The 22,618-nt window shown below is 50.9% G+C and overlaps 11 protein-coding genes across 11 annotated transcripts; 6 read left to right on the top strand and 5 right to left on the bottom strand.

Annotated features, from left to right (window-relative positions):
• Positions 1-856: 856 nt before the first annotated feature.
• Positions 857-1,396, bottom strand: BGZ61DRAFT_293188 (uncharacterized protein; the record flags this gene model as incomplete). The annotated part of the gene is made up of 1 exon (XM_046238595.1): positions 857-1,396. A coding segment is annotated over one exon (540 nt), but the record flags the coding sequence as incomplete, so codon positions are not given.
• Positions 1,397-2,436: 1,040 nt separating this feature from the next.
• BGZ61DRAFT_359005 (uncharacterized protein) lies at positions 2,437-3,770 on the top strand (the record flags this gene model as incomplete). Its single annotated transcript, XM_046241026.1, has 2 exons — positions 2,437-2,546; positions 2,630-3,770. The coding sequence occupies 2 exons, from the start codon at positions 2,437-2,439 to the stop codon at positions 3,768-3,770; spliced, it is 1,251 nt and encodes a 416-aa protein (XP_046101294.1).
• Positions 3,771-4,138: 368 nt separating this feature from the next.
• Positions 4,139-7,398, bottom strand: BGZ61DRAFT_359170 (uncharacterized protein; the record flags this gene model as incomplete). The annotated part of the gene is made up of 5 exons (XM_046241047.1): positions 4,139-4,440; positions 4,505-4,676; positions 4,733-4,816; positions 4,900-6,097; positions 6,206-7,398. 5 exons carry the CDS (start codon positions 7,396-7,398, stop codon positions 4,139-4,141), a joined length of 2,949 nt encoding a protein of 982 aa, XP_046101293.1.
• A 693-nt stretch (positions 7,399-8,091) lies between these two features.
• BGZ61DRAFT_359001 (Alpha/Beta hydrolase protein) lies at positions 8,092-8,433 on the top strand (the record flags this gene model as incomplete). The annotated part of the gene is made up of 1 exon (XM_046241024.1): positions 8,092-8,433. A coding segment is annotated over one exon (342 nt), but the record flags the coding sequence as incomplete, so codon positions are not given.
• A 298-nt stretch (positions 8,434-8,731) lies between these two features.
• BGZ61DRAFT_496373 (NADP-dependent oxidoreductase domain-containing protein) lies at positions 8,732-9,874 on the bottom strand (the record flags this gene model as incomplete). Its single annotated transcript, XM_046251009.1, has 2 exons — positions 8,732-9,400; positions 9,434-9,874. The coding sequence occupies 2 exons, from the start codon at positions 9,872-9,874 to the stop codon at positions 8,732-8,734; spliced, it is 1,110 nt and encodes a 369-aa protein (XP_046101291.1).
• Positions 9,875-10,831: 957 nt separating this feature from the next.
• BGZ61DRAFT_496372 (uncharacterized protein) lies at positions 10,832-11,910 on the bottom strand (the record flags this gene model as incomplete). The annotated part of the gene is made up of 2 exons (XM_046251008.1): positions 10,832-11,669; positions 11,822-11,910. The coding sequence occupies 2 exons, from the start codon at positions 11,908-11,910 to the stop codon at positions 10,832-10,834; spliced, it is 927 nt and encodes a 308-aa protein (XP_046101290.1).
• Positions 11,911-12,738: 828 nt separating this feature from the next.
• On the top strand, positions 12,739-13,662 carry BGZ61DRAFT_359149 (uncharacterized protein; the record flags this gene model as incomplete). The annotated part of the gene is made up of 1 exon (XM_046241043.1): positions 12,739-13,662. One exon carries the CDS (start codon positions 12,739-12,741, stop codon positions 13,660-13,662), a length of 924 nt encoding a protein of 307 aa, XP_046101289.1.
• Positions 13,663-15,554: 1,892 nt separating this feature from the next.
• Positions 15,555-16,553, top strand: BGZ61DRAFT_321063 (Alpha/Beta hydrolase protein; the record flags this gene model as incomplete). The annotated part of the gene is made up of 1 exon (XM_046238936.1): positions 15,555-16,553. A coding segment is annotated over one exon (999 nt), but the record flags the coding sequence as incomplete, so codon positions are not given.
• Positions 16,554-17,874: 1,321 nt separating this feature from the next.
• Positions 17,875-18,870, top strand: BGZ61DRAFT_425678 (uncharacterized protein; the record flags this gene model as incomplete). The annotated part of the gene is made up of 1 exon (XM_046243656.1): positions 17,875-18,870. The coding sequence occupies one exon, from the start codon at positions 17,875-17,877 to the stop codon at positions 18,868-18,870; it is 996 nt and encodes a 331-aa protein (XP_046101287.1).
• Positions 18,871-20,215: 1,345 nt separating this feature from the next.
• BGZ61DRAFT_551401 (uncharacterized protein) lies at positions 20,216-21,190 on the top strand (the record flags this gene model as incomplete). Its single annotated transcript, XM_046255497.1, has 2 exons — positions 20,216-20,700; positions 20,758-21,190. Exons 1-2 carry the CDS (start codon positions 20,246-20,248, stop codon positions 21,188-21,190), a joined length of 888 nt encoding a protein of 295 aa, XP_046101286.1. The 5' UTR covers positions 20,216-20,245.
• Positions 21,191-21,516: 326 nt separating this feature from the next.
• BGZ61DRAFT_456722 (uncharacterized protein) lies at positions 21,517-22,164 on the bottom strand. Its single transcript, XM_046246556.1, has one exon. It carries the CDS (start codon positions 22,117-22,119, stop codon positions 21,586-21,588), a length of 534 nt encoding a protein of 177 aa, XP_046101285.1. The 5' UTR covers positions 22,120-22,164; the 3' UTR covers positions 21,517-21,585.
• Between the last annotated feature and the right edge of the window lie 454 nt (positions 22,165-22,618).

The raw sequence follows: 22,618 nt of genomic DNA, 5'->3' as shown, positions 1-22,618 counted from the left end.
GTTATTTGATGTTCCAAGGTGCCGTCGGTGCATCCGATCATCCATTTCCCCGCAGATTAGTAGATATCGCCATTATACAGCATTCACAGATAAGATAAGAGATCACTGTGATATGAGCCACAATAAGGAGTCATCCTAGCCGTCTGATTTGCAGCTTTTGACCTACCCAAGATAAGGCGCTGCGATAAGAGTCATTCACGGTTGTGACAGCATGCACTAAACTACTCACACGAGTCATGCAAGTGACCTAAAACGTATATTGTCCGCTTTGTCGGCATCGCCGACAAGAGATTGGAAGCTTTTCCAAGCGGTTGTCAGTCTGAAGAGCTCTATTCGTTGACATTGTGGAAGATGCATCCGACCCAGCCTTAGATTAAGACCTAGCAAGTAATGATGGGTGTGAGGGAGTGATCTCCAGGGCTGGTTCAACGCAGGACGCTGCATCAAGGTTAATCCTACATTTTCCCATACAGTCAAGCAGACAAAGAGGTGCGAATTGCCATCTGCAGCGACCCTACAATGAATGACACAAAACACCAATCTAGGCTACCGTATTTTGGACCTGCCAGCATGTATGATTCGGGTAAGATTTTATTGTCCAAGTGTTACGGGTGCTGAAGCACTTTGCTCTTGCTCATCTCTGCAGCATTTGTATCTACCAACTCATCCTAGGGTACCTCGAGAAACACAACACCGTATATTCGACGACCACACGCAGATTTACTGATTGATACCGTTGAGTCTTGCCGGTTACAGGAATTCTCGGGGAGACACCTTCTTTCATCCTTCGCTAACACTCAACCTTGAGCGAAAACAGTTGCCCCCCCGTAGACTTCGGGTTGGGACCCAGGTACGATCCCGCGGTTGCAAAGTACAGAATGCCCTGATCCCGCTTCGTTCGACCAAATACGGCCGACACTGGCTGGCTGATGTCTGGGGAGCCATACTCCCATGAAGCTACTAGGCGCCCCTTGCCTGCGGCCGTGATCTTCTCAATGCCGTTGGGCCCTCCCAAGCCAGTGGCAAGGAATGCAACGCCGTCACGCCTCAGGGCAAAGTCATCGAATGTCGACCCGTTGAGTCCCCGCGCGATGACCTCTGCCGGGGTCCCGACGGCAAGACCGTCATGCGTAATGGCAATGCGACCGTACAATCCCTGATTAGTGTTGGTGAAGTAGAGCCATCCGCCCAGGGCATGAACTCCGTTGATGCCGAGAAGTAGGTTCGACCCAGGTTCGGGGACAGGGGCAAAGAGAGGGTCCGAGATGACGGTTTTAACGGATCCTGTGCGCGTGTCTAGCCGGAGTAGAGAGCCGGCGACACAATCCGCAACTAACAGATAGTGCGGCGAGCGAGGGACAGGCGTCAGGCCGTTCAGCCATCCCGCCGACGGTATGGGGAACGCCTTCGTCTTGACCCCAGTCTTGGTGAGCGTGACGTGCTGGACAGCGTTGGAACCCGGCTCTACCAGCCCCTGATCCCACGAGAAGTTGCTCGCAGTAGCAACGATGGTGTGTGGCGACGGGGATGCAAGCCCAAAGACGGCCGACGAGTACGGCGCGAACGAGGCGAAGCGATGGGGAACGGCACCTGATGGACCATGGAGATGGTTGATGCTGTAGAGATCGCCAGTGTACGCGTTGCACACGACGACGGTGCCATTTGGAAGAATAGTAAGGTTTTCAATCCGGACTGAAGGTGGGAACTGAGTGAGCAGCTTCGGTTGTGACGCAGCGCTGGCTGCATGTACTAGTGAGTGCGGCCATGTCAACAGAGCCGTCAGGATCAACGTGAGGCGCATAGTGAAGCGCGTGATGAAGGAGCGGGATTCAGGAAACAAAGAGACTGGGAGCACGTCGGGCTTGGTGGTGTAGCAGTTCTGGGGAGCTGGACGGAGACGGCTCTGTTCAAATAGCCATCGACACCATGTTTACGCCGATTGAACGAACGACGCGTAGATGCGGCGGCAGCACATCTGACAGCAAGACACGCCATGGTAAACGGGATGGAGATGAAGGCAGCGGCCGTGTAAGCCGAGGCGATTGGGCATGTCGTACAAATTCCCCGTATTGGACTAGTTGCTACAGCTGTGAGGTTGCGGCTCAGAGTTACATTTCGGGGTTCCGCAGAAGTTGAATCAGGAAAGGCGGCATAAGCGGGCATAGACTGGCCAGTCGGACCTTGTCATTAAATATCAACCATGTCGATGTCAATCCTTCTATGTACCGGTGCCCAATAACAGCTGCATAAAGGTCCCACCGTAGACCGTTTCCCCGCAGCCAAGACGCCGCAGCATTACCGGCTGGCGATTATCCCGGCGGCCAAGTCGATCTGTTCGTTCCTGTTTCCTATTTAAGCCCTATAGGGCTCGCTATGGCTCTTGGGGAGCACAACAACCCGATCCATCCCATTCGCGGAGCTACAAGACTCGAACACATGGCGCTGTTAGCTGGCCAAGATGACCAACAGGGACAAAAACACTGCAAGCCACCGCCGTTCAGGCGCAAATTCAAGCCAAAGGCCAAGACTGGCTGCCACACTTGCAGGTAAGAGGCGATGGCGAGAGTCGATCCAAGTTCCCCTACCAGATCGTACCGGCTCGATGCTGACCCAGCTTCAATTAAAACAGGATCCGCAGAGTCAAGTGCGATGAAGGGCGGCCGGCTTGCCATCGTTGCATTTCCACCGACAGGGTATGCGACGGGTATCCATCCGTATTCCGAGTCTTCGCCCCCGGGGCTTCTCAACCGTCTGCTCCAGCGCCTGTCGCCAATTATGAGCCATCTCTCTCTCTGTACCAGCCGAGGTCTTCCATAGTAACCGCCGATGAGATCAACAAACTGGCCCATTACTTCCACCGCAAGCGCCAAGTCGGCGTGTGCTACAAGAAAGAGGCCCGGGCAATACTGGCCAATCTGCCAGACCCAGCCATCCGCCACGCGCTCAATTCTCTGAGAGATCTGCATCACGGTCTCGGGGATACAAGATACACGGCCGTTATTGAAGGCCGAAGAACATTCATCAACGTCGAACGCAGCTTGGACGCATACAACGCGGCAGTTTCCGGCCTGGCGTCCCGGTTAAGAGAGCAGCCTGGCCGAGAGTCTGCCCAGGCTGCGCTTGTGTGCTGCCAGATATTCATCAGCATAGAGGTTATGCTCGGCGACTACAGCACTGCTTTCCAGCACTTCCTCCAAGGGCTACGCATCATGTACCAATATCGGAACCGCCCAGGAGTGAGCGACGACGACCGCATCGTTCCCTGTCACAACCCCAACTTTCCTCATCTAGACGCATTCGCCATTAAGCTCTTTGCTTCGGGGTACCCGGGTCCTAGGCACAAGTTTACCGGTGAAAGAGCGCACATGGGCCCCATGACGACCGCCGCGAAGGCCCGTCTATGTGACCAGGCGCGCAGCGACCTGTGTGTGCTCTCCGTACACGCACTGGAATTTCTGAGTCGGGTGACAGACTTACAGGGCCATGGCCAAGTAGCCGAGCTGAAGTTGACGAAGGCTCAGATCCTCAGTTGCCTGGAGTCCTGGGAGAAAATGTATTCTCAAACCGTTCGCGAGGGTATGGAGGGAATATCTGCCGCCAAAGGGCGTTTTGGGACGGCCTTCTGTCTTCTACTGCATCGTGTCTTGAAAGTGGTGGTCAGCCTAGCAATGAGTGTCTCCTCTGTCGACGTAGAGGCGCGGGAAAGAGACTTCTACACCCTCACCGAGATCGCGTCTTTCGCCACGGAAGAAGTGTCGCGACCTATATAAAGCAGCCGAAATCTGACTGACTGGTTGGGGACGGCAGAATATGATATTATTATTACTTTCCAGCTTAGCTGGATGTATACTTACAAGTATCTTTGTACAGGGCTTTACGAGATTATGCCAAAAATTGGGAAATCGATGTGTACAATAGCAACTAGTGCCCTATTGGTTATAAGCCAGCAAGGAAATACACTGTGTGTGTGTGTACCGAGTAGTAGGGCTAGATATCGTAGTTTTATATACCAGTCACCCTAGAGGAGACCTAGCTAAAGAAAAGAGAAACATCTCAACAACCAACGACACTAACTTGGTTAGCTCTGGCATGAGGACGGCGCAGACCCTGCAGGAACCACAAAAGTCCGTCTCTTATACTAATTACCTTCCTGCGGCCAGCAAGATGCAAGTTGTAGCTTACTAGTACTTAAGTCCCTTTCTCTATAGTTCTCACCTGCTAAAGCACTAGCTTGAGCTGCAAAAGCAAAGACGACTGATGCACCAAATTCCAACGGGTTACCTTCCCAAATGACAATATCGCTACTCCGCTCCAAACCAAGAATATCCTCCACATTGGATGACACAAGCTTAACTGCTTCTGTGCTCCCAAGTGCAGCACACTTAGCTGTCCACCCTGCTTCTAGTGCCAGTGCATGCAGGCGATAGTCACCCGGCAAAGCTGTAGAAAACAAGTCAGTCCTCTATAACGCGTGAGATAGTGACACAAGAAACCTTATACTTACTTGTAGGAACTAGAGATATCGCGAAAGTCACGCCTGCCTCTTTGAGCAAACGGGCAATGCAGGGCGTCAGAGGAGGTCCGACAACGGCGTCTCGATGGCGGAATTCGGCGGGCGCGGGACGATTCTCAGTAAGGATTATGGAGATGTTTGCTTGACTAATCTCTGAGGCAACCTGAAAAAAGATTGTCAAGTCAACGGCTATTGCTGTCGGGGGAGGTTGAAACGTACCAATGGTGCCTCAGCGCCACCGAGAATGACAATACCTGTCGTCGGAAAGTCCCGTTTGATGGAAATAATTTGTTGAATATCCCACTTGTCTCAGAGTCAGCGTTATTCAACAAGTATCTGGCAACAGGTATCTGGGAATGAGTTGCAGATCGTGTTCATCTACTCACATGGTTATTTGCGTGGATAATGAGAGGTAGTCTTCCAGAAGCAACATCCCCAAACACTGTTGCGTTAAACGAACCCAACCCATCCATGATCAATCTCCGAATCTTGGCAACAGAGTTACTGATGGTGCCGTAGGTCAACATAGCTGAGCTGTCCAATGTGACATGGAGGCCGACGTCTGGCTGGAAAATACCGCCATTGTGCAGCGACAGGCTGGTGTCTGTACTGATTCCAACACTCACACCATGCAGGAACCCCCCTAGACTTAGCGGCGGCGAGATTGCTCTTGTAATTCCGCCCATGCGGGCACGAGCAAAAGCTTTTCCCTCAAGTTGGACACCGTACTTTGCAAAGTCGATGTTGTCCGGTCTCGACACGTCACGGCGTGGATCAGCCATGCCGTTTCCACTGTCGAAATTCAAGGTGATCTCTGTCAGACCGAGTGATGCCGTAACGGCTGTCAGACCAGGTAGGACATGTCCCGAGCGAAGGTGGAGAGTAGTCACCTGCTCCTGGTCTTGCTGTATTAATCTTTGGTCGCAATCATCACCACCACTCAGACATGTTATCCTGCCGTTTTCAATCACCAGCGTCATGTTATTACTTTGGATGCCCACGGTGACATGTCTCATTGCTGGATGTCCATCAAGAAATGACCTCGTGATGCCCGTGATAACATAGCTCGAGTTTGCCCGGTGAGCCCTCGCACAGAATGAGATTCGATCAGCAGCCGCAGGCTCACTCCGCATTGGCGGCGCGACAGGTATGTGAGTATCGTCGGGCAGAGGGTCCTGAAAAGTCAAGCCCATGCTAAGTTTGACATCAGATGATTCCAGTTGAGGGTTTCCGTCGATGAAGACCTGAAGAGGGGTTGCGCCAATCGCCAGTGGGTGGGAGTCCCAGATCACGATATCGGCGTCGTAGCCAGCTCGAACATATCCAATTCGATTATCCAGGTCTAGGGCTTTCGCTGGGACAGATGTGATGGCCTGTAGTGACTTCTCTTCGGGGAGACAAAAGGCATGGGCGACCCCCGCCTGGTAGGCAAGATACTTGGCGTTTGTCTCCGCCAGCCCATGGTCGGACTTGTATGCGACTGCAATGCCATGATCGTTGAGTATCTTGCCGGCAGCGAGACTAGGAAAGTATGACTCCCACTTGTACAGGCTGAACTCGGCAAATGTAGCAATCGTGATGTTTCTATCAGGGTTAGATGGAAGGTCTGACTGGAAAAAGATGTTGAGTCAAGGGCGTTACAACTGCCACAGGACAAATACCAGCAATAAGAAAAGAGAGAGGACAACTCACTCTGTCCTGGACTTCAACATATGAGGTACCTGCCATGCTTCAATGGCGTGGTGGAAAGCTTTGATCCGAATATCGTGTTCCGCCGTGAGTCGCATCATGGTCTCCATGTCCTCTGGAAGATAACAGTGGTTGTGAAAGGCAACTCGGCCCCGCAGTAGCCCGACGGTAGACTCAAGCTCACGTTTGACAGGCATACTCCCTTCTGCTTTGATGAAGTCTTGTTTTGCCTTGTCTGTAGAGGCGGAGACAGCATTTGCCAGCATGCAATACTCGTCCTGCGCAGTGAGTAGGTCTCTGGCTTTGGCTAGGTGTTCGCGGAGAATCCAGGCATTACCCATGCGATTGTGGTGGTATATCTGCTTTGGGTTTTCGCCGCATGCCAGCTTCATGTAGCGAACACGCTGCTCCTCGGGAATGCCGTACTCGAGCAGAGTCTCCTCGACAACGTACTCTTTGTATCTGCCAGAGTTGCGAGCGTTCTTTACCGAGAAACCTTCTCCGCCCATGATGTTGGCCGAACCTGGCAGTATGAGGGACGAGGTGATACCGCCAGAAGCTACCAACTTGAACGCCTCGTCGGAAGCTTTCAGTCCGTCCAATGACCTCAGGAATGGGGTCATTGGGCCCCATTCCGTCAACATCTCATTGGTGTCGTCGTTGGTTCCCCCAGCCGATGGCCACGCTCCGATGGAATGATGGGAATGCATGTCCACCAAGCCTGGGGTGACAAAGCGGAGATGAACATTGTATTCTTCGACTTGTTGGTATGGTCCCCTGGCTAGTGACGCAGACGCAGTCGAAGAGACTTTGGTTATCAGACCTTTGTCCAACATGATGTCCATTGGCCCAGGATGTATGGACTCGCCATCGAAGAGTGTTGCATTGCGCAAGATGATGGGTCTTCGCTGACCACTGATATCGTTCCATCGTGGATTCGCCGTCCGATTCTGAGGATCAAGTTTCGTGGGGAATTGTTTGATAGCCGAGCACTGATGGAGAGACTCTTCGAACCGCTTCCAGGCGAGCTGCACTCTGACATCCGAGCCTTCCGAGGTACCACCCACGACATCTTTATGTCGGAAGAGCCACCAGATAGCGATGGATGCGAGGCATAGTGCAAGAAACCGCCATCGGGAGGGAATATTGAGCGGCAGCAACTGTCTATGTTGGTCGCGGTCGGGCGAGATGCGCATTGCCTTGTTCGCTTCGCATGACGGCGATAGTTCAGGATACTGACCTGAAGGGCTGGCCTTGTCCGCTTCTGGTGAAACAGGCCTGGCTGCCCATTGGCTTTGCTCCCGCATCGGTCAAGGTCAGGTGAATCGACTTTCCTGGCAACAGTTGTCCAATTGTGTGGGAGCAATGTTATCAAGGCTTGCCCCCATTACAACGCTGGAAACAAAGTCTGGATACATATACTGGAAAGTACTGGGCAAACAGCCAACAGCCAACAGCCGGATTAAGCTTCGGCCGCTTGATCCTGGTCCACACCGGAATCTCCCAACTATTTAGGCAAGTCATTCCTAGACCAGGATCTCGGCCCCTGCTTAGCGCGGGCTATCATCGCCTTATCTCCTAATCTCGTGTGTGCTGTGTTGAGGAGATATTCCACTTGGAGGCGTTTGATAGTGCGTTGCCACTTGCTGTCTGCAAAGATTGATAGGAAACGATAGCAGTCAGTCTTGGGGTACGACGTTCGCATTGTTTGTGTTGAGGACCCGGACAGGTGCTTAGATCCACCCGAGGGTCATCTTGAGTGGTTCAATAGCCCCGAGGTCGTCGCCGGCCTGGGCATTGACGACGCTGCGCTCCCGTTCAAATCTCTTAATTGGGACCTGAGTGCCGATATCCAGGAGAGTGGGGAGATTGGGAAACCCTCACATCAGTGGGTAACGGAGCTTCTAGAGCACGGAGTCGAGGTGCTCATTTACGCCGGCGACACCGACTGGCTATGTACTTCACGGGGAATGCGGTACTTCGTGGACAATCTGGCATGGACTGGCAGTGCCGTCTTCATATCTCTGTCATATCATGAGGTTCTGGAACCCTGCTGGCGGGGCCGGTCCGTTTCCTACCGTGCTCGACGGTGCGTTGTAGGATATCAAAAGGCCTATGAGAACTCCAGCTTCATTGAAATAACACAGGCGGGCCATATGACACTGGGCGATCAGCCAGAAGTGGCGCTCGACATGCTTCACGCATGGGTGGCGGATCATAGAGGGCCCTGAATAGAGGCAGTTGGACTCTAACATCATTCATTACGTCGACGGCGCAGGGGACGTTTCAGGGAGTAATAGAGAAGGTTTACCAGTGTTCGGCCTAGATGACATTCAATATATAACGTTCAATAGATGCAGCTTTTTCAAGACGCAGATGTTACTGCAGCTTATTGAGATGTCTGCTTTTCCTTTCCGTCTTACAGGACAGACCGATAAGTAAGGTCTATCCCAATCGTCGCTATATTCGTAACTTGAGTATATCTTTGAATACACCGCATTGTAAGTGTCTTCGTCGACCTTCTATTTCTTACTCATAGCCGACTGGCTTAGGCGGACTTGGGAAAGCGATCTTGGCCCTGACAAGAAGCTCCATCATATGCGCATAGCCGCCGGTTTCCTTGGGGTCGTCGCCAATAAAGTTCAACGGGAAGCCAATATCAAACGACTTGACACTTTCGATGTACTTGACTTGGCTGTCTGTCAAGCGAATGCTCAACGCCTTGATGTTATCTTCCAAGTGAGAAGGTTTGCGACATCCTATCAACGGGAAGACGTTTCGAGCCTTCTTCATCACGTAGGCCAAGGCAATCTGCTGGATGCTGTCGGTGCCGTGCTCCGCAACCACCTTTTCCAACGCCTCGCTGACCTTGGCCGCATCCTCGCTCTGCTCGCTGAACCGGCTACTCTCGTTTGTACCTTTGCGAGCTTCAAGCTGCTTCTTGCTCTGCAGTTCTCCTCCTCCGAGCACCATCCAGGGACACAAAGCCATGCCAAAGTGGCGGGCCATTGGGATGATTTCTCTTTCGAAATCACGGTCCATAACATTCCAGCGGCCTTGGTAGACGGAGAAGGGGGTCTTCGCATGCGCTTTGGCATAGGTATTGGCAGCCGCAACCACCCAGGCAGGTGTGTCGGAAATTCCCAAGTAAAGGACTTTTCCCTGCTCAACCAGAATGTGAAGCGAGTCCATCAGCTCCTCGATCGAGGTAGATCAATCCCACCAGTGAACATAGAGTAGGTCGATATATGTCGTCTGCAGCTTTTGAAGTGAAGCGTTGACCGAGAGCATGAGGGACTTTTTGTTGTTACCACCATAATTAACTATCTTGCCCGTACCAAGATCATGTGTCCGAAACGAGTTGCTGAACTTGGTTGCAACGAACATTATATCACGGTTTTCCCGGGAAGCCATCCATTTGCCGATAAAAATCTCAGACTCCTCATTCTGATAATTGTTCGCAGTGTCAACAAAATTGCCACCAGCATCCACATAGTAATCCAAGACTTCGAATGATTTCTCTTCGTCGACAGACCCTAGAAATGCGGACCATGCTGTCCCCAGAGACATGGCTCCCAGGGCCAGCGGAGAGACACGAACTCCGGCATTGCTCGAGAGGATGCGATAGTGGCCAAGCTCAGTTTTGGGCTCTTGGATTGGTGCAAATGCCATGTTGACTGTTGCCGTGCGAGGTTGTATCGTTTCTCCTTCGTCTTGTTGAGTGGGGCTTCAGGGTGATGTGATGAAGATGCCACGTTTGTCTGGCGGCGAGGAAGACAAGATATCACATCTTTCGGGACGGTATATTGAGTTAATATATATAAACCGATTTCTCCCGATAACCTTTCCGCCTGATAAGACCCATGGACCGCAATCCCTGACTCGCATTGTATTGCCTTTATCAGTAAGAGTGGGCCATTTCGAGTTGTGTGCACCGCTCGGTTCTAACCCTGCCAGGCGCGGATTCATGTGAAGCAATCCTCATTTGTCATGCAGGCACGAACATACCAAGTCCACGCGTTAGTTGCACGCTTTAGTGGTACGCACCTGGGCGTCTTGCCAAATTTGTTATCAATGTTCGATGTCGTATGATTTGTGCATTTCTCTCCCGTATGCAATCAACCTTGCTGGGTTGTCTTGGCCGCTGTGTTGTCATTGGGACTCCAACGCTAATCTACAATAGGAAACCTTTCCGGAGAACGTAACTTACTTAGTGGCCGGCAAGGTATCTATCCTGCATGTAGATCAGTGGCCAGATGTGCGTAAGCTTGGCTGCCTTGGTGGGCTTCACAGAGTGGATAAATCGGTCGAGCTCGGCGAGCTTGAGAACAAGGGCGGAGTCAGAAAAACCAGATACCGCACTGAACTCCGCCGTATTTGGAAACGGTTGAAGGTCAATCATTCATGGTTGCGGAATGTCGGCCCGTAGCATTGTGATGATGCTTTAGCCGTCTTGCGACTCTGATTTCAGCTCCCTCACGTCTTCCTAGCAGGCTCTACCGTAGTCTACATATTAGCTGGATAGCTGGAAAGTCTACTCGTGTGTTTAAGGATCCGTCGCCACAAGTAAAGATCAAAAACATATAAAAACCATAGGTGTATGCGTAGATCTACTCTGCTATTGTCCTGCTATTTCAGTTGAAAGTGTTCCCGCCTCAAAAACTCCTCCAACGACGTAAGATTGCCCTTTGCCTGCTTCACTCCCCACTCAATGTCCTCCTTCATCGTCGGCCCGTAGTATCCATAGTCCCTGAACAGTGAATACATATCAAGCAAATCGTCTCTCAGTCCTTCCGGCAGCCAACCCCTGAATGTCTCCTCCGGCACCGCCTGAAACTTGACAACTTTTCCGGAAGCGGCAGAAACTGCCTCGGCAATCTCGCTCCAGGTGTAAAGGCCTTGGGCGGCAGCAATGGATTTCCCTTCGTACTTGTCCGGCTCTGCGAGGATAGCCGCGACCCATTTTCCAGTATCAGTAGGGTCAATGAGTGGCATCAGAGTCCTCTCAGTGCAGGAGTTTGCGAACACATACGTCCCGTCGTTTGCCGGAGTTGGTGCCATGACGTTGGAGAAGTTTTGCATGAAAAATGCTGGAACAAAGAAGGACGATTTGATCGGCAGGGCGCGGATGCGCTGCTCGATTTCCGCCTTCACGTCGAAGTGGTTGACCTTGAGCTTGCCGTTCGAAAACTCGCGGACAAACGGGAGAGAGCTCCAGATGACATATTTCGCTCCAGCATTGACCAATTCTTCACATAGCGCACCCGCCTGCCGGGTCTCGATCTCAACCGTGTTGCCACCCTGTTGAGTGTTTGTCATGGCGAAGACAGTATGTGCACCGGCGAGAGCGGCCTTTAGCGAGGAAGGGTTATCTAAGTCGGCCTCCACGACTTCAGCACCTCTCTGCAAAAGGGCTTGGGCTTTGTGGCTCAAAGCGGAGCGAGTAATTGCTCGAACAGCATATTGTCTGGAGAGATCGGGGGTGTCAAGGACAATGTTGGCGACCGAGCCGCCCTAGGAGCCAGTGGCACCAAAGACAACCAAGAGCTTTCGTGACATTTTAGTAGAGTGAATGATGGCCTGAAGAGAGTTGAACTGATTGGATTCGATTGTGAACACGATTTCTTGGCCTGCCTCGACGTATGCTCAGCTTTCTTTGTATCCCAACCCCTTGATTGCTTCCTCTGATGGATCCAAGTCCAAATCATCACGGCGCGACTTAGTTGTTTAACGCCGAAAGCGCCACAGCTTATGCCGCTTGACAAATCATCCCTGCCTGCACATGTCTGAGAATGTTCCAGGCTCTGAAGCTCAACAGTCGGGCCGTTCGACACATTCAGACTCGGTTTGCGGGTCAGTGACTGGGTGTTCGGTGCCAATGCCGGTATGTGAACCCGGATGGTTTCGAAAGCTGCATGTTGGCGATGCTTTTCTTGATTTATAAGCCTAACAGCTAATTATCGCATGACACTGTACTACTGAGGTCTTAACCAAGTTTGTCCTGGTCGGACTGGATCACTTTTCAGAGATATCACATACTCTGTACTTCGAGCTTGACTGGGGAAATTCAGGCATTCTCAAAAAGGCAAAAACTCGCCGGAAGTGCCGAAGGTGGATAACCTCAAAAGGGCAAGAGTTCGCCGGATGGGCAAGTTCCAGTTGACTCGAACGAAGGTAGTAAGCCGCTGGGCCCGTTACGTTAGAGAGCTGTCCGCTTTCTCGGGGGTTCCGCCCGCGACCCTCGCGGTTGCGGAGTTTGATGCGCTGATCCGTCACCAGTTCATTGCATGGGCTTGTAATCCCACTTATTTCCCTGTTTCAAGGGTGTCCGTGATATCTTGCCGAGACTGCACATAGACCTCGGACAAATGCCTTTTCACGATGCATGTCTTCTCCACTGACGGCAATGGGGTTGAGCCGCACCGTGTCGAGCTGAGTAATGCATCTACGCGGATTGTGTAGAGCAGCCTAATATAACCACAGATGTCATGCTTGAGAAGACGGGAAAGCAAATTTCCGACAAAATTCAACACAGCATGGCAACAGTAATCATCTTTGGAGCCTCTGGCGATGTCGGTTCGGCGGCGGCCATTAGAGCGGCCAAGCGAGGGGCTAAGGTCTGGCTCGCCCTCAGAGATCCCAGCAAGGAGATTCCCGCCATCACCAGAGCGGAGCAGCAGCACCGTGACTCCTTCAGCCGTATCCGAGCTGATCTCTCGGACGCCGCGTCTGTCAAGGAGGCAGTTGCGAAATCAGGGGCCAAAGCGGCATCTGTTTACAACGTTCAAACCCAGGATTTCATGAGGGGCACATTCGAAGCCATCAAGGATGCTGGCATCGAGTATGTCGTGTTCCTTTCTGTGTACAGCATTCTACCAGGCGAGAATACGCGGGAAATCAAACCCGAGCATTTCATCTCCTACCCACATGCCCAAGCCGAAAACTCATTGGAGGATATCGGACTGCCGTTCACGGCCTTGCGGCCTGCCATGTTTGCTAGCAACGCCTTCAAGCTGAATCTCGACCAATCCCAGACACCCTGGGAAGCCCATGTCCCAAACGTTGGCGGTGGCGACTGTATCTCCCCTATCGACATTGGCGAGGTCGCAGGTGCTATTCTAGTCAACCCAGTTCGCTCGGTACAGAAGAACGTTGTGTATCTGACTGGACCCAAGTTCCTGTCGCACCCGGAGATGTATGAGATCATGGGGAGGGTCCTGGGCAGGGAGATTAAGGTTACTGAGTATTCCGCCGACGAGTACGGCGAGTCTCTCAAGAAGCGGGGTGTCCCTGCATTCCTCGCCGACTTTCTTGCCGATGACCTGAAGAAGAACGCCGACCGCTCCATCTACTATCCGGAGCCCTTCTTCAGTCAATGCGTAGCAAATGTCGAGCAGTACACTGGACGCAAAGCAACGAGTTTTGAGGATTATGTGCGAGCTCGGGGAGCAGGTCAATGATGGTTCTTGGTGGGGGAGTTTGCGGGTGTGTTTCTACTAGTAGCAAGAGAGGTTTTGATTTCGTTGGACTGTTTTCCTCTGTTTAGCTGAAGTACTTGCGTATTTGTCAAATTGAATTGATTCTGTTCAAAATGTATTGTGGTGACCTCTCACGTTAGTTTAGATACTAGGTACCAGTACCGAATATACTGCCTGCTACAGCCTCCGCCGTCAATTTGACAATAGCTAACCGACCTAGCTGCTAAGGTGATATCAAACATCTAGATGCCTCCAAATAGGTGCTAGACTCGTCAATTATTAGGTACCTCATGTTGTGTCGCATGGGACTTGTTGAAATTTCAAGTGTCAGACGGAGATATGGACTACAATAACGCTGCCGGCAAGAGGAGTGATCATTCCCTTTTGCCGTAGCGGGATTGCGACAGTTATGATCACTCCTCTTGCCGGTAGCGTTATTGTGGTCCATATCTCCGTCTGACATCAAGTGCGGTTCCAGATGGACATTTAAGCGTAGTAATGGCCAGCCACAACGATAACAATGACAGTACGGAGTAGCAAAAATAGAATTGCGCAATAGATCAGTGGAGACGGTGCACAGTCCGGAATACTAACCAGATCAAGAAGGGCTTAACTTAGCCGATGCGACAAGGTCTCGCCGAGTGAGCGAGCAACCACGCTTGTAGTACTAGGGGGGTCTCGTTATTTCACTACAGCTCAACCCCCCGTGAGGGACGAACGGGGGGTTGAGCTGTAGTGAAATAACGAGACCCCCCTAGTAGAAGTTCGGATAGCGTACTTTGAGCAGTATAATATCGGATCGCCTGACTTTGCGGAGTTGATACTGTTCTCGGTGCCCCGTGTCGGCGGTTCTTCCATTCTAGCAGTGGTTTTGACCGCCGTTGCTGATATCACTTTCATAGCTCCTGGCTCGCAATTTCACGCCATCATAGTGACGCAACCGGAACGCTAGCCTGAGTAAGGATAGAGCTTTACAACTGTACACGGGCAGGGATTGTTTGCTCGTGGGGAAGCCGGGGTCGCAGTTTGGCCACGAATACCAGGGGTTAGCGCTCGGTCAAGCGTTTTCTCCATGTCCGGCCGCTTATTAATACCGCTTTAATAGTCGTTGTAAGGCGACAAAGAGTTAGTAGCTTCCGGTCGTGCCGTGACGGGGGACACAGCACTTAAGGCTCTTTCGATGGTAGTGGTCCAAAACAGTTCATCTTCTCCCTACAACCCCCCTTGCGAATATTCATATACAAATACGAAAGCTCAAGCGAAGCGCGCGCGATATGAGGGAGTATTCCCCTACTACCTTCATATCGCGCGCGCTTCGCTTTGGCTTTCGTATTAACTTCGCCACTTAGGTCAAAAGAGTACCTGACAGGGGTGTGAAAACTTTTGGCCTGGTATTACTATGTAGATTTCTCTTTACTTGGGAAAGCTCATAATTCCGATGAGGTTACCATTCGGCTGGGAGAAACGTTCACAATTCCGCATATGCAACCCTTGCTGAAATTGTCAAAGTTTATTTTCCAACTAGCAAAATAGTTAGATGGGTTTTTAGGGGCGTTGAATTTAAGCTGCCGAGAAGCAATGACCAAAGCAGGCCCCTTCGTATCGAGGGTAGCAGAATATTATTTAGGAGTCTTGTCACGCCTCTTTGTCCTTGTACGTACCGGAATAAAACAATCCCACTCCATCTTTCATCTGCTACACCCGAGTTTGTTTACAACATGCAGCCATTCTTGAGAAGCTTCACGGCTGTATTGCTTTTAGTACCGTTTGGCTCTGCAATCGCCACAGGCCCAAAATGCTCCGACTTCTCCATCGAAATATCCGCCAAGGCTTCCAACATCAAAGTTCCGCCTTTTCCGGATTTGACTGATGCCACCTCGGTGCTTGATCGCCTCGCCTCGCTTTCTACCCAAAAACTCACTTCTGTCGACGTTTCAGGGGACTACAATCTCACAGTCAGGTTTTGCGAGCCAGAGGTCCGCATCTTTCCCCAGCACGAAGAAGTTCAGATGCTCGTCTCTGGTCTATCCTACGACAGGACGTACTGGTCCGCACTAGACACTTTGGGCCAAGACAGCGTGCTATACTCCTGGGCTTCCTACGCTTCCCGCCGTGGCTACGCCACTTTGTCCATCGACAGACTGGGGATGGGGAGCTCGTCGCACCCTGATCCTGTGAATGTCGTTCAAGTTCCTCTCCAAGCTGCCATCTTGGACAAAATTGCCACAAAATTGAGGACTGGCAAAATCGGCGGTCGCCGTTTCCGCAAAGTCCACTACGTGGGCCATTCTCTGGGTTCTATTATCGGAAATCATGTGGCGGCCTCGTTCCCAAAGACTCTAGACTCGCTGGTTCTGACTGGCTATGGGAGGGAAATCGGATTTGGGTCAGCCGCTCTAATGCAACCAATTCCAGCAGCTCGGTTTGCGGCTCTCTCTCTACCGAAAAAGTCACGCCAACACGCCGCACTTTCTGGTTTAGCCAACGGCTATCTGGTAACCTCATCCAAGACGGGCAGGGCCCAGGCGCTATACGGACTGGCAGGGACTTATGACACGAGTGTCCTGGATGTTGATTGGGCTCAAATGACGACGTTCACTGTTGGTGAGATGTTGACAACGAGCCCCGTTGTGGCTAGCAACTTCACCCGACCAGTGCTTGTTGTCACCGGCGAACAGGACACTGTTTTCTGCTTCGATAACTCCACAGAACGCGGCGCGTGTGGACAAGGCCCAACAACACTTCCTGCCAGGTCCACAGAGCTTTTCCCTCGGGCTTCGAAGTTTTCGTACTTCATTCCCGCCAACCTTGGTCATGATGTCAATCTACACTATAGAGCCGCTGTCGTGTTTGAGCACACCCATGACTGGTTGCAATCTATCGGTAATGTATGTGACATACTCCAATCCTCACACCCTACTACATTGGACTATGTTCCTGCATCGCTACGTTTTCACATGTACTAGACTAACCATGCTCCGATCTATTATAGTGATGTCTCAATTTGGCGATCGGAGTAAATCGCTGGGAAGAAAGAGCCCAAATCGCGAATCGTCGTCGGGAGTGCGCCAGGTTCCCGCCCTGAGTCCCTTCACATCCTTTGACTTCTTTTCTTAGCCATTATAAGACAAGTGTGCCTGTGTATGTTGCACTTTCTTTTACTTTTGTTTCAGATGTAAAAGCTTGCTCCTCGGGCTTATTATTTATAAGTTATATACTTAACTTCCTAGGCCCTATTATATAACTGTAAGTCTATTTATCTTACCTTCTTAAGCCTCTTATAGGAAATATTGAAAGGATTATTATTGTAGGAAATTAGAATATAATCTCAAGTAATACTTTTTAGTGTTAATTAATTACTTTACTTTTTATTTCTTTTACTTTTATTATTTATCATATTTCATCTAGTACATGAAACAGAGAAATAAAAAGAATACCACTATTTTAAATTATTAAAAACTAATATATTTTTTAATTGTTAACAGGTTTGGGATTTCCAACGATAGGAAACTCATCCTCTCACGTTATAAGGCGACTAGTGCACCTTATTGATTGCTACAATTGCAATCAGGGCCCAATCTTTTTCCCTGTGGCGTAATAGTTAGTGGTGTACCGTGACATAACGCGGTGACGCGTTGGCAAGGAATACGAGCAGGGGGACGAACTAGAACCAGGGGTGAACTATATAACACCCTTTGGATTGCGCCGCCATGTGACTATATGTACTATCTTGACACGAAGTACTGCTCTCTGGCAGATATCCTTGACGCCTACGAAGGACCGAATTGTCTGGAATTTCCCGAAGGCCAGAGTAAGTCTTTGTTAAAGGAAAGGGATGCTTATCTGCTCCACTAACGCATGGCACGGCCCTCGTTATAAGTAATTTGCGAATGGCATACAAGTTCGCCGGGGTAATGTTGCACCGGTTCGATCAGCGTGGCGCAGTGCTGGCGGACTCCGCTGCTCGTTTCTACCAAACCCCGCAGCTTGTTTCTAACAAACTCCGCAGCCAGGGACCTGAAGTCACAGAGGCGATGCCAAAAGATGCCAGTAGTTTGTTTATATAACCCCCTAAGGCCGGCGCCCACATCCTGTTGAGATTGTTACAGTAATTTCTAGCCAATTTTATTTGCTATTCATAATAAAAACCGTCTTGGCCGGTCAATGAGCCGCATCTCATCCAATATCCTAGCAATGGCAACAACCAAGGCATGGCAGTATACGAATATTCGTGACGGCCTCGAAAATTCTCTCCACATAAACGTATCTGCACCGGCGCCATCCAAAGCATCGCTCTCGAAGGGCCAAATCCTCGTGCAAGTCATCTCGGCCGCCCTGAATCCCGTCGACTACAAGCTCCCGGAGGTCGGCCTAATAAGAATGCTCGTGCTCCAAAATCCCGCGACACCAGGGCTCGACTTCTGCGGACGCGTTGTGGCCACCCATGATTCCGACCAGGACATGCGCGAAGGACAACTTGTTTTCGGAGCGGTCTCGCCATTATTAAAGTACGGCACCCTCAGCGAACTCATTGTCGCCCCTACCTCCCAGTGCACCATACTGCCAGATGGCGTCGATCCGAACCACGCCGCGGCGGTGGGTGTGGCCGGCTTGACTGCTTATCAGTCCCTACTACTGGGAAAAACAAAGGAGGGATCTAGAGTTTTCATTAATGGAGGTAGCGGAGGAACGGGCACCTTCGGTATACAACTAGCGAAGGCCATGGGCGCCCATGTAACCACGACCTGCTCTACGGCAAATACGGGTCTGTGTCGTCAGCTGGGTGCGGACAGCGTACTGGACTACAAGGAAGTCAACGTCATCTCGGAACTGGAGAAGTTGGGGCAGGTTTTCGATGTTGCAATCGATAACGTTGGAATCCCGGATTTATACGAGACCAGCCACCACTTCCTCAAACCCGACGGGAAATTCGTACAGGTCAATTTCAATCTTCTGGCCATTCGACGGAAGCTACAGCCAGCATGGTTGGGGGGTGGATCGAGGCAGTTTATTATTGTTGGGGTCAAGACCAAGATGGAAGACCTATCACGGATTGGGCAATGGCTGGAGGAAGGCAAGGTGAAACCTGTTGTCCAGATATTCAAGTGGGAGGATGTGCCGAAGGCATATGCGATGATTAGGTCGGGACGCACAGTAGGGAAGATTGTTGTCCGTGTCTCAGCCTTGTGATTTTACTTGTATACTTTTTCTTTTATCCTGCTCTATCATGTTCGTATAGAAACAGGCGCCTTGTGTTTAGGTATATTAGTTTTTACATGTCCAAGTGTTGAATAGTTGCAAATAGCAGATATGCATGAGGCGTTTGACTGAGAATCCCTTGATGTTCCGGCCGCTGCTGGTGATTGAAACAATCGAGGATGTTTCAATATGGCTGGGCATCGGTTTCCCAAAAATGAGGAGTGGCGAGGTGGATCCTAAGCAAGTGACTCGTCACAGTGAGAGGCAGACGCTCCAGAGGATGATGGAAAATGAAGACACCATGGTATTTTCGTCTAAGACTTACCAGTATCCTCTGGGGCAGATTCGAGACAGGGATGCCTGTCTAGGTCGTGATATTGCCCCCATGCCAAATGCTTTTTGATATCTGGCGCTTAATTTCATTGCAATTGCCTCGGCATGGCCCCCGTAGCTAGTTGGCAAACATTCGCTAGTGTCACCATAGTATTCGTCGGCGTTGCCATACTATCCAGCCTTATGTTTGCAATCTGAAAAGGAGGGAAGATGCAGGGATTGGGAGGATCCGGCAGATAGATGACAAATGCCTTACCGGATAAAGCCCACAGACAAATAATAATTGGAAGATATTATAATCATGATGTCGAGCTGGATTATGGGCCACCGGGCTTGAGAGCTATGGCACAAGCCCAGCCCGCCACAGTGAGCAGCGCAGCCTGACCGAGATGGATGGTCCTTCAGGTCGTAATACATCTCCGCTGCTCAATAAGCCAAGCTGTAACACCGCGGTTAAGGCGCTACCTGTTACACTCTACTAAGGGCAAGATGTCGGATTTTCTGGGGGCTGCCGTCGATTGCGAGTCCGCCTACACTCGAATATACGTTCGGCCTGCTGCGCATGCAGTTTCTGGCGGACAAGAAACGTTTACCAACCGCTGACCTTCCTGTCTCACACCAGTTTGCATGCATCGGGATAACCACACTATCTATGCTTGGTTTTCAGTAGTATCAATACACATCGTCTTTCGAAGCTAGGACCTTGGCGTCAGTGTGACGTGTTACGTGACTAGATTGAGCCTTGCTGAGACTAGCTCGTATCGTGTGATCTTAACACAGCCCAGGGGACGCGAGACTTGCCGGAAATGATGTCAGGGTGAACGTGTGCCAATAATACTCGCAAGTGGCGTAGGACTTGTTCGAGTGGCGTAGGACTTCTCCAGTCAAGTGGGCAAATAAGAGCGGCATGGCGTTTTCGAGCTGGACTGGACCACATGACAATATAAACAAACCCCTCTGTCCTCCAGGTTTCGTCCATGCCAAGAGAATTGTAGCTGCAAGAGGTCAAATAATTACGACTAGACCTGCCGCCATGTCATATCCATACCGCTCACAGTTTGGGCCAAGATCTCCAACGAGCCCCGAAACCGCCGAGATTGACGAGAGCGCGCCGCCTCTTCCTCCACGTCCGAACACGTTCACGCCACAATTCTCGCAGCCTCAGTTCTCACAGCCTCAGTTCTCACAACCCCAAGCCTCGCAACCGCCTCAATTCCTGCAGCCTCCGGTTCCTCCAACAGCGAGCTCATATGCTCCCCATCAACGGGGGAACCCCTACCAAGAACCTACAGCCACGCCTCCCCGGCATTTCTCGTGGCGTTCTGCGCTTGGACAGGTTGCGCAGAGCTTCACCAACGCCGCGCCCATGGCCTCTCCACCGGCACCCTCGTTCCCTAGCAGTGTCATAGTCAATGGCGTGGAGCTCGGGCAAGCAGATCTGCTCACGCTCCGGGGAGTTTTAGGAACTGTGATTCCCGGGAACTACTGGTAAGCTCCACGGCCCTGATAATTATAATCAACTGGTAACCTCCGAGTTCAAAATAGGTATGACCGTCGCAGTGGAGGTTACGGCTCAGCTGGCGGTCCATGTACCGGTGTTATGGTCGCCGGGCTGGCTCTCGGTAATGGGGAGCTTCACCCGCATGCCTCTGGAAACACGGGCACAGGAGTCTTCATCAATGGACGTGAGATACACGCCATAGACGTTGCGGGTTTACAGGCTATGGGAGTATGGGTGAGACAGGGGAGGTGGTGGCTTAATGCCGATGGCAGTTATGGAATGGAGGGGAGCCCAATTACGCTAGGGAACTTGAGAATACAAGCAATGGCTCGCCCAGGTGCTGGAGGAGGTTGGGGAGGCGGCGGTTCCAACGGTGGTTCTCACACTTGGAGTACAAGGCAGGGACACTATGGCGGAAGCGACGGTCAAGGATTCAGTTACATCGGAGGGCCTGGTTGGACTTACTATAGTAGCTGATCTCGGACATAATATTGAAGCGAAAATGGACGTGGAAGCTCTCCGTAAACCTCGAACAGAGTCTTGCCAGGTTTCATCTTAATAATCGTCTTTGCCAGGCACTGGACTTTGTCGTGATTGAGCAGCATCTTGTTGGCGTGAAACATGTTCATACGTTTGGCTGAGCCGGAGCTGAGCCATCGATCGGGCTGAAACCAGCCGGTGTCGTGGCTGTAGATCTGCTTATCCCGAGACCTAGCAGCTATGGCTCGTCCAATCGAGGTGCCGCGCTGTTTGACTTTATATGTGGAATGAACCGCAAGACGCTTGAGATGGCACAATAATCGTCTCCAAGAGGTTGCATTTCTCTTATTCGTTAGACCTAGATATTCGTCCACAAAGAACTCCTTGTCCACTCAGTTACACAGTCTCTCAATATCTTCGTTGAAGTTCGGATCGCAAGCTTGCTGAATGCTGCTCTTCTCAAACTCCAAGCTGGCATAAATCTGACAGCCTTCTCCTCCCATGACTCTCCCCGCGTCCTGACTTCCCCCATACTTCAGAACTCGCTGCGCCATGCCGTCCGCCACGACCTTGTTTCTGCTGGGGTCGTTGAGACTATTGCCAGCTCTGAACTTGGAGTATCCTGCCACAGCTGCGTATCCGAGACGGCGGGAGTACAGGAATGCCAGCTGTTCGTCGATGGCGTCGATGTATTTTCGAGCGCAGGCTAGTTCTTCGGTGCCGTTGCCAGAGTTGCAGATGTTGGCCACGGGCACATTTGAGAGAGCGTTGAGGTAGTAAGGATATTTCCCCGCTGTTGGGTTGCCGGCAGAGTCGGGGTAATTCCAGGCTGTGGCATTGATTGAGGGTTTGTAGTGACAGACGGAGGTACAACTAGCTATTGAAGCCAGAACCAGAAAGCTGCAGGCCGATTGAATGAGGAACATGTTGATATAGGCTAGGGTGCTGATGCGTTGGGTTATGACAAGATGGTACTCAGAGGATATTTCGGATCGAAAACTTGAACCAGCTTGCGGGATTTATTGCTATAGCGTACTTCTTGCTCAGCGAGATAAGTGACTAACCCATGGCTATATCCGAAGGAAACTCTAATATACCGCGGCAAAGTATAAAACTCGAATACGAGGGAGGGGCTATTTCAGATACCACGGCTGTTGGTAACAGTGGTTACAGAATGCTAGTATGGTTTGCCTCTATAACAATTCTATGACCTAGCTATTATTTCTTTTAATATTCAACATGACGCTAAATATTCATTTTTACATGTATGTAAAGAGGTTTATTTTATTTACTACTTTTAATACCTCATGCCATTCTTATATTTAATTATACTAGCTAAATAAACTTGCATATAATAAGAGAAATACTGAAATATCGTTTCATCACTAATAAAACCTAGATAATATACAGAGTTAAATAGACCAG

The sequence above is a fragment of the Ilyonectria robusta genome, assembly GCF_021365365.1.
Source record: "Ilyonectria robusta strain PMI_751 chromosome Unknown BGZ61scaffold_17, whole genome shotgun sequence".
Taxonomy (NCBI): domain Eukaryota; kingdom Fungi; phylum Ascomycota; class Sordariomycetes; order Hypocreales; family Nectriaceae; genus Ilyonectria; species Ilyonectria robusta.
Note: the sequence above shows the minus strand (reverse complement) of the source record. Positions and strands in the feature narration are given on the sequence as shown.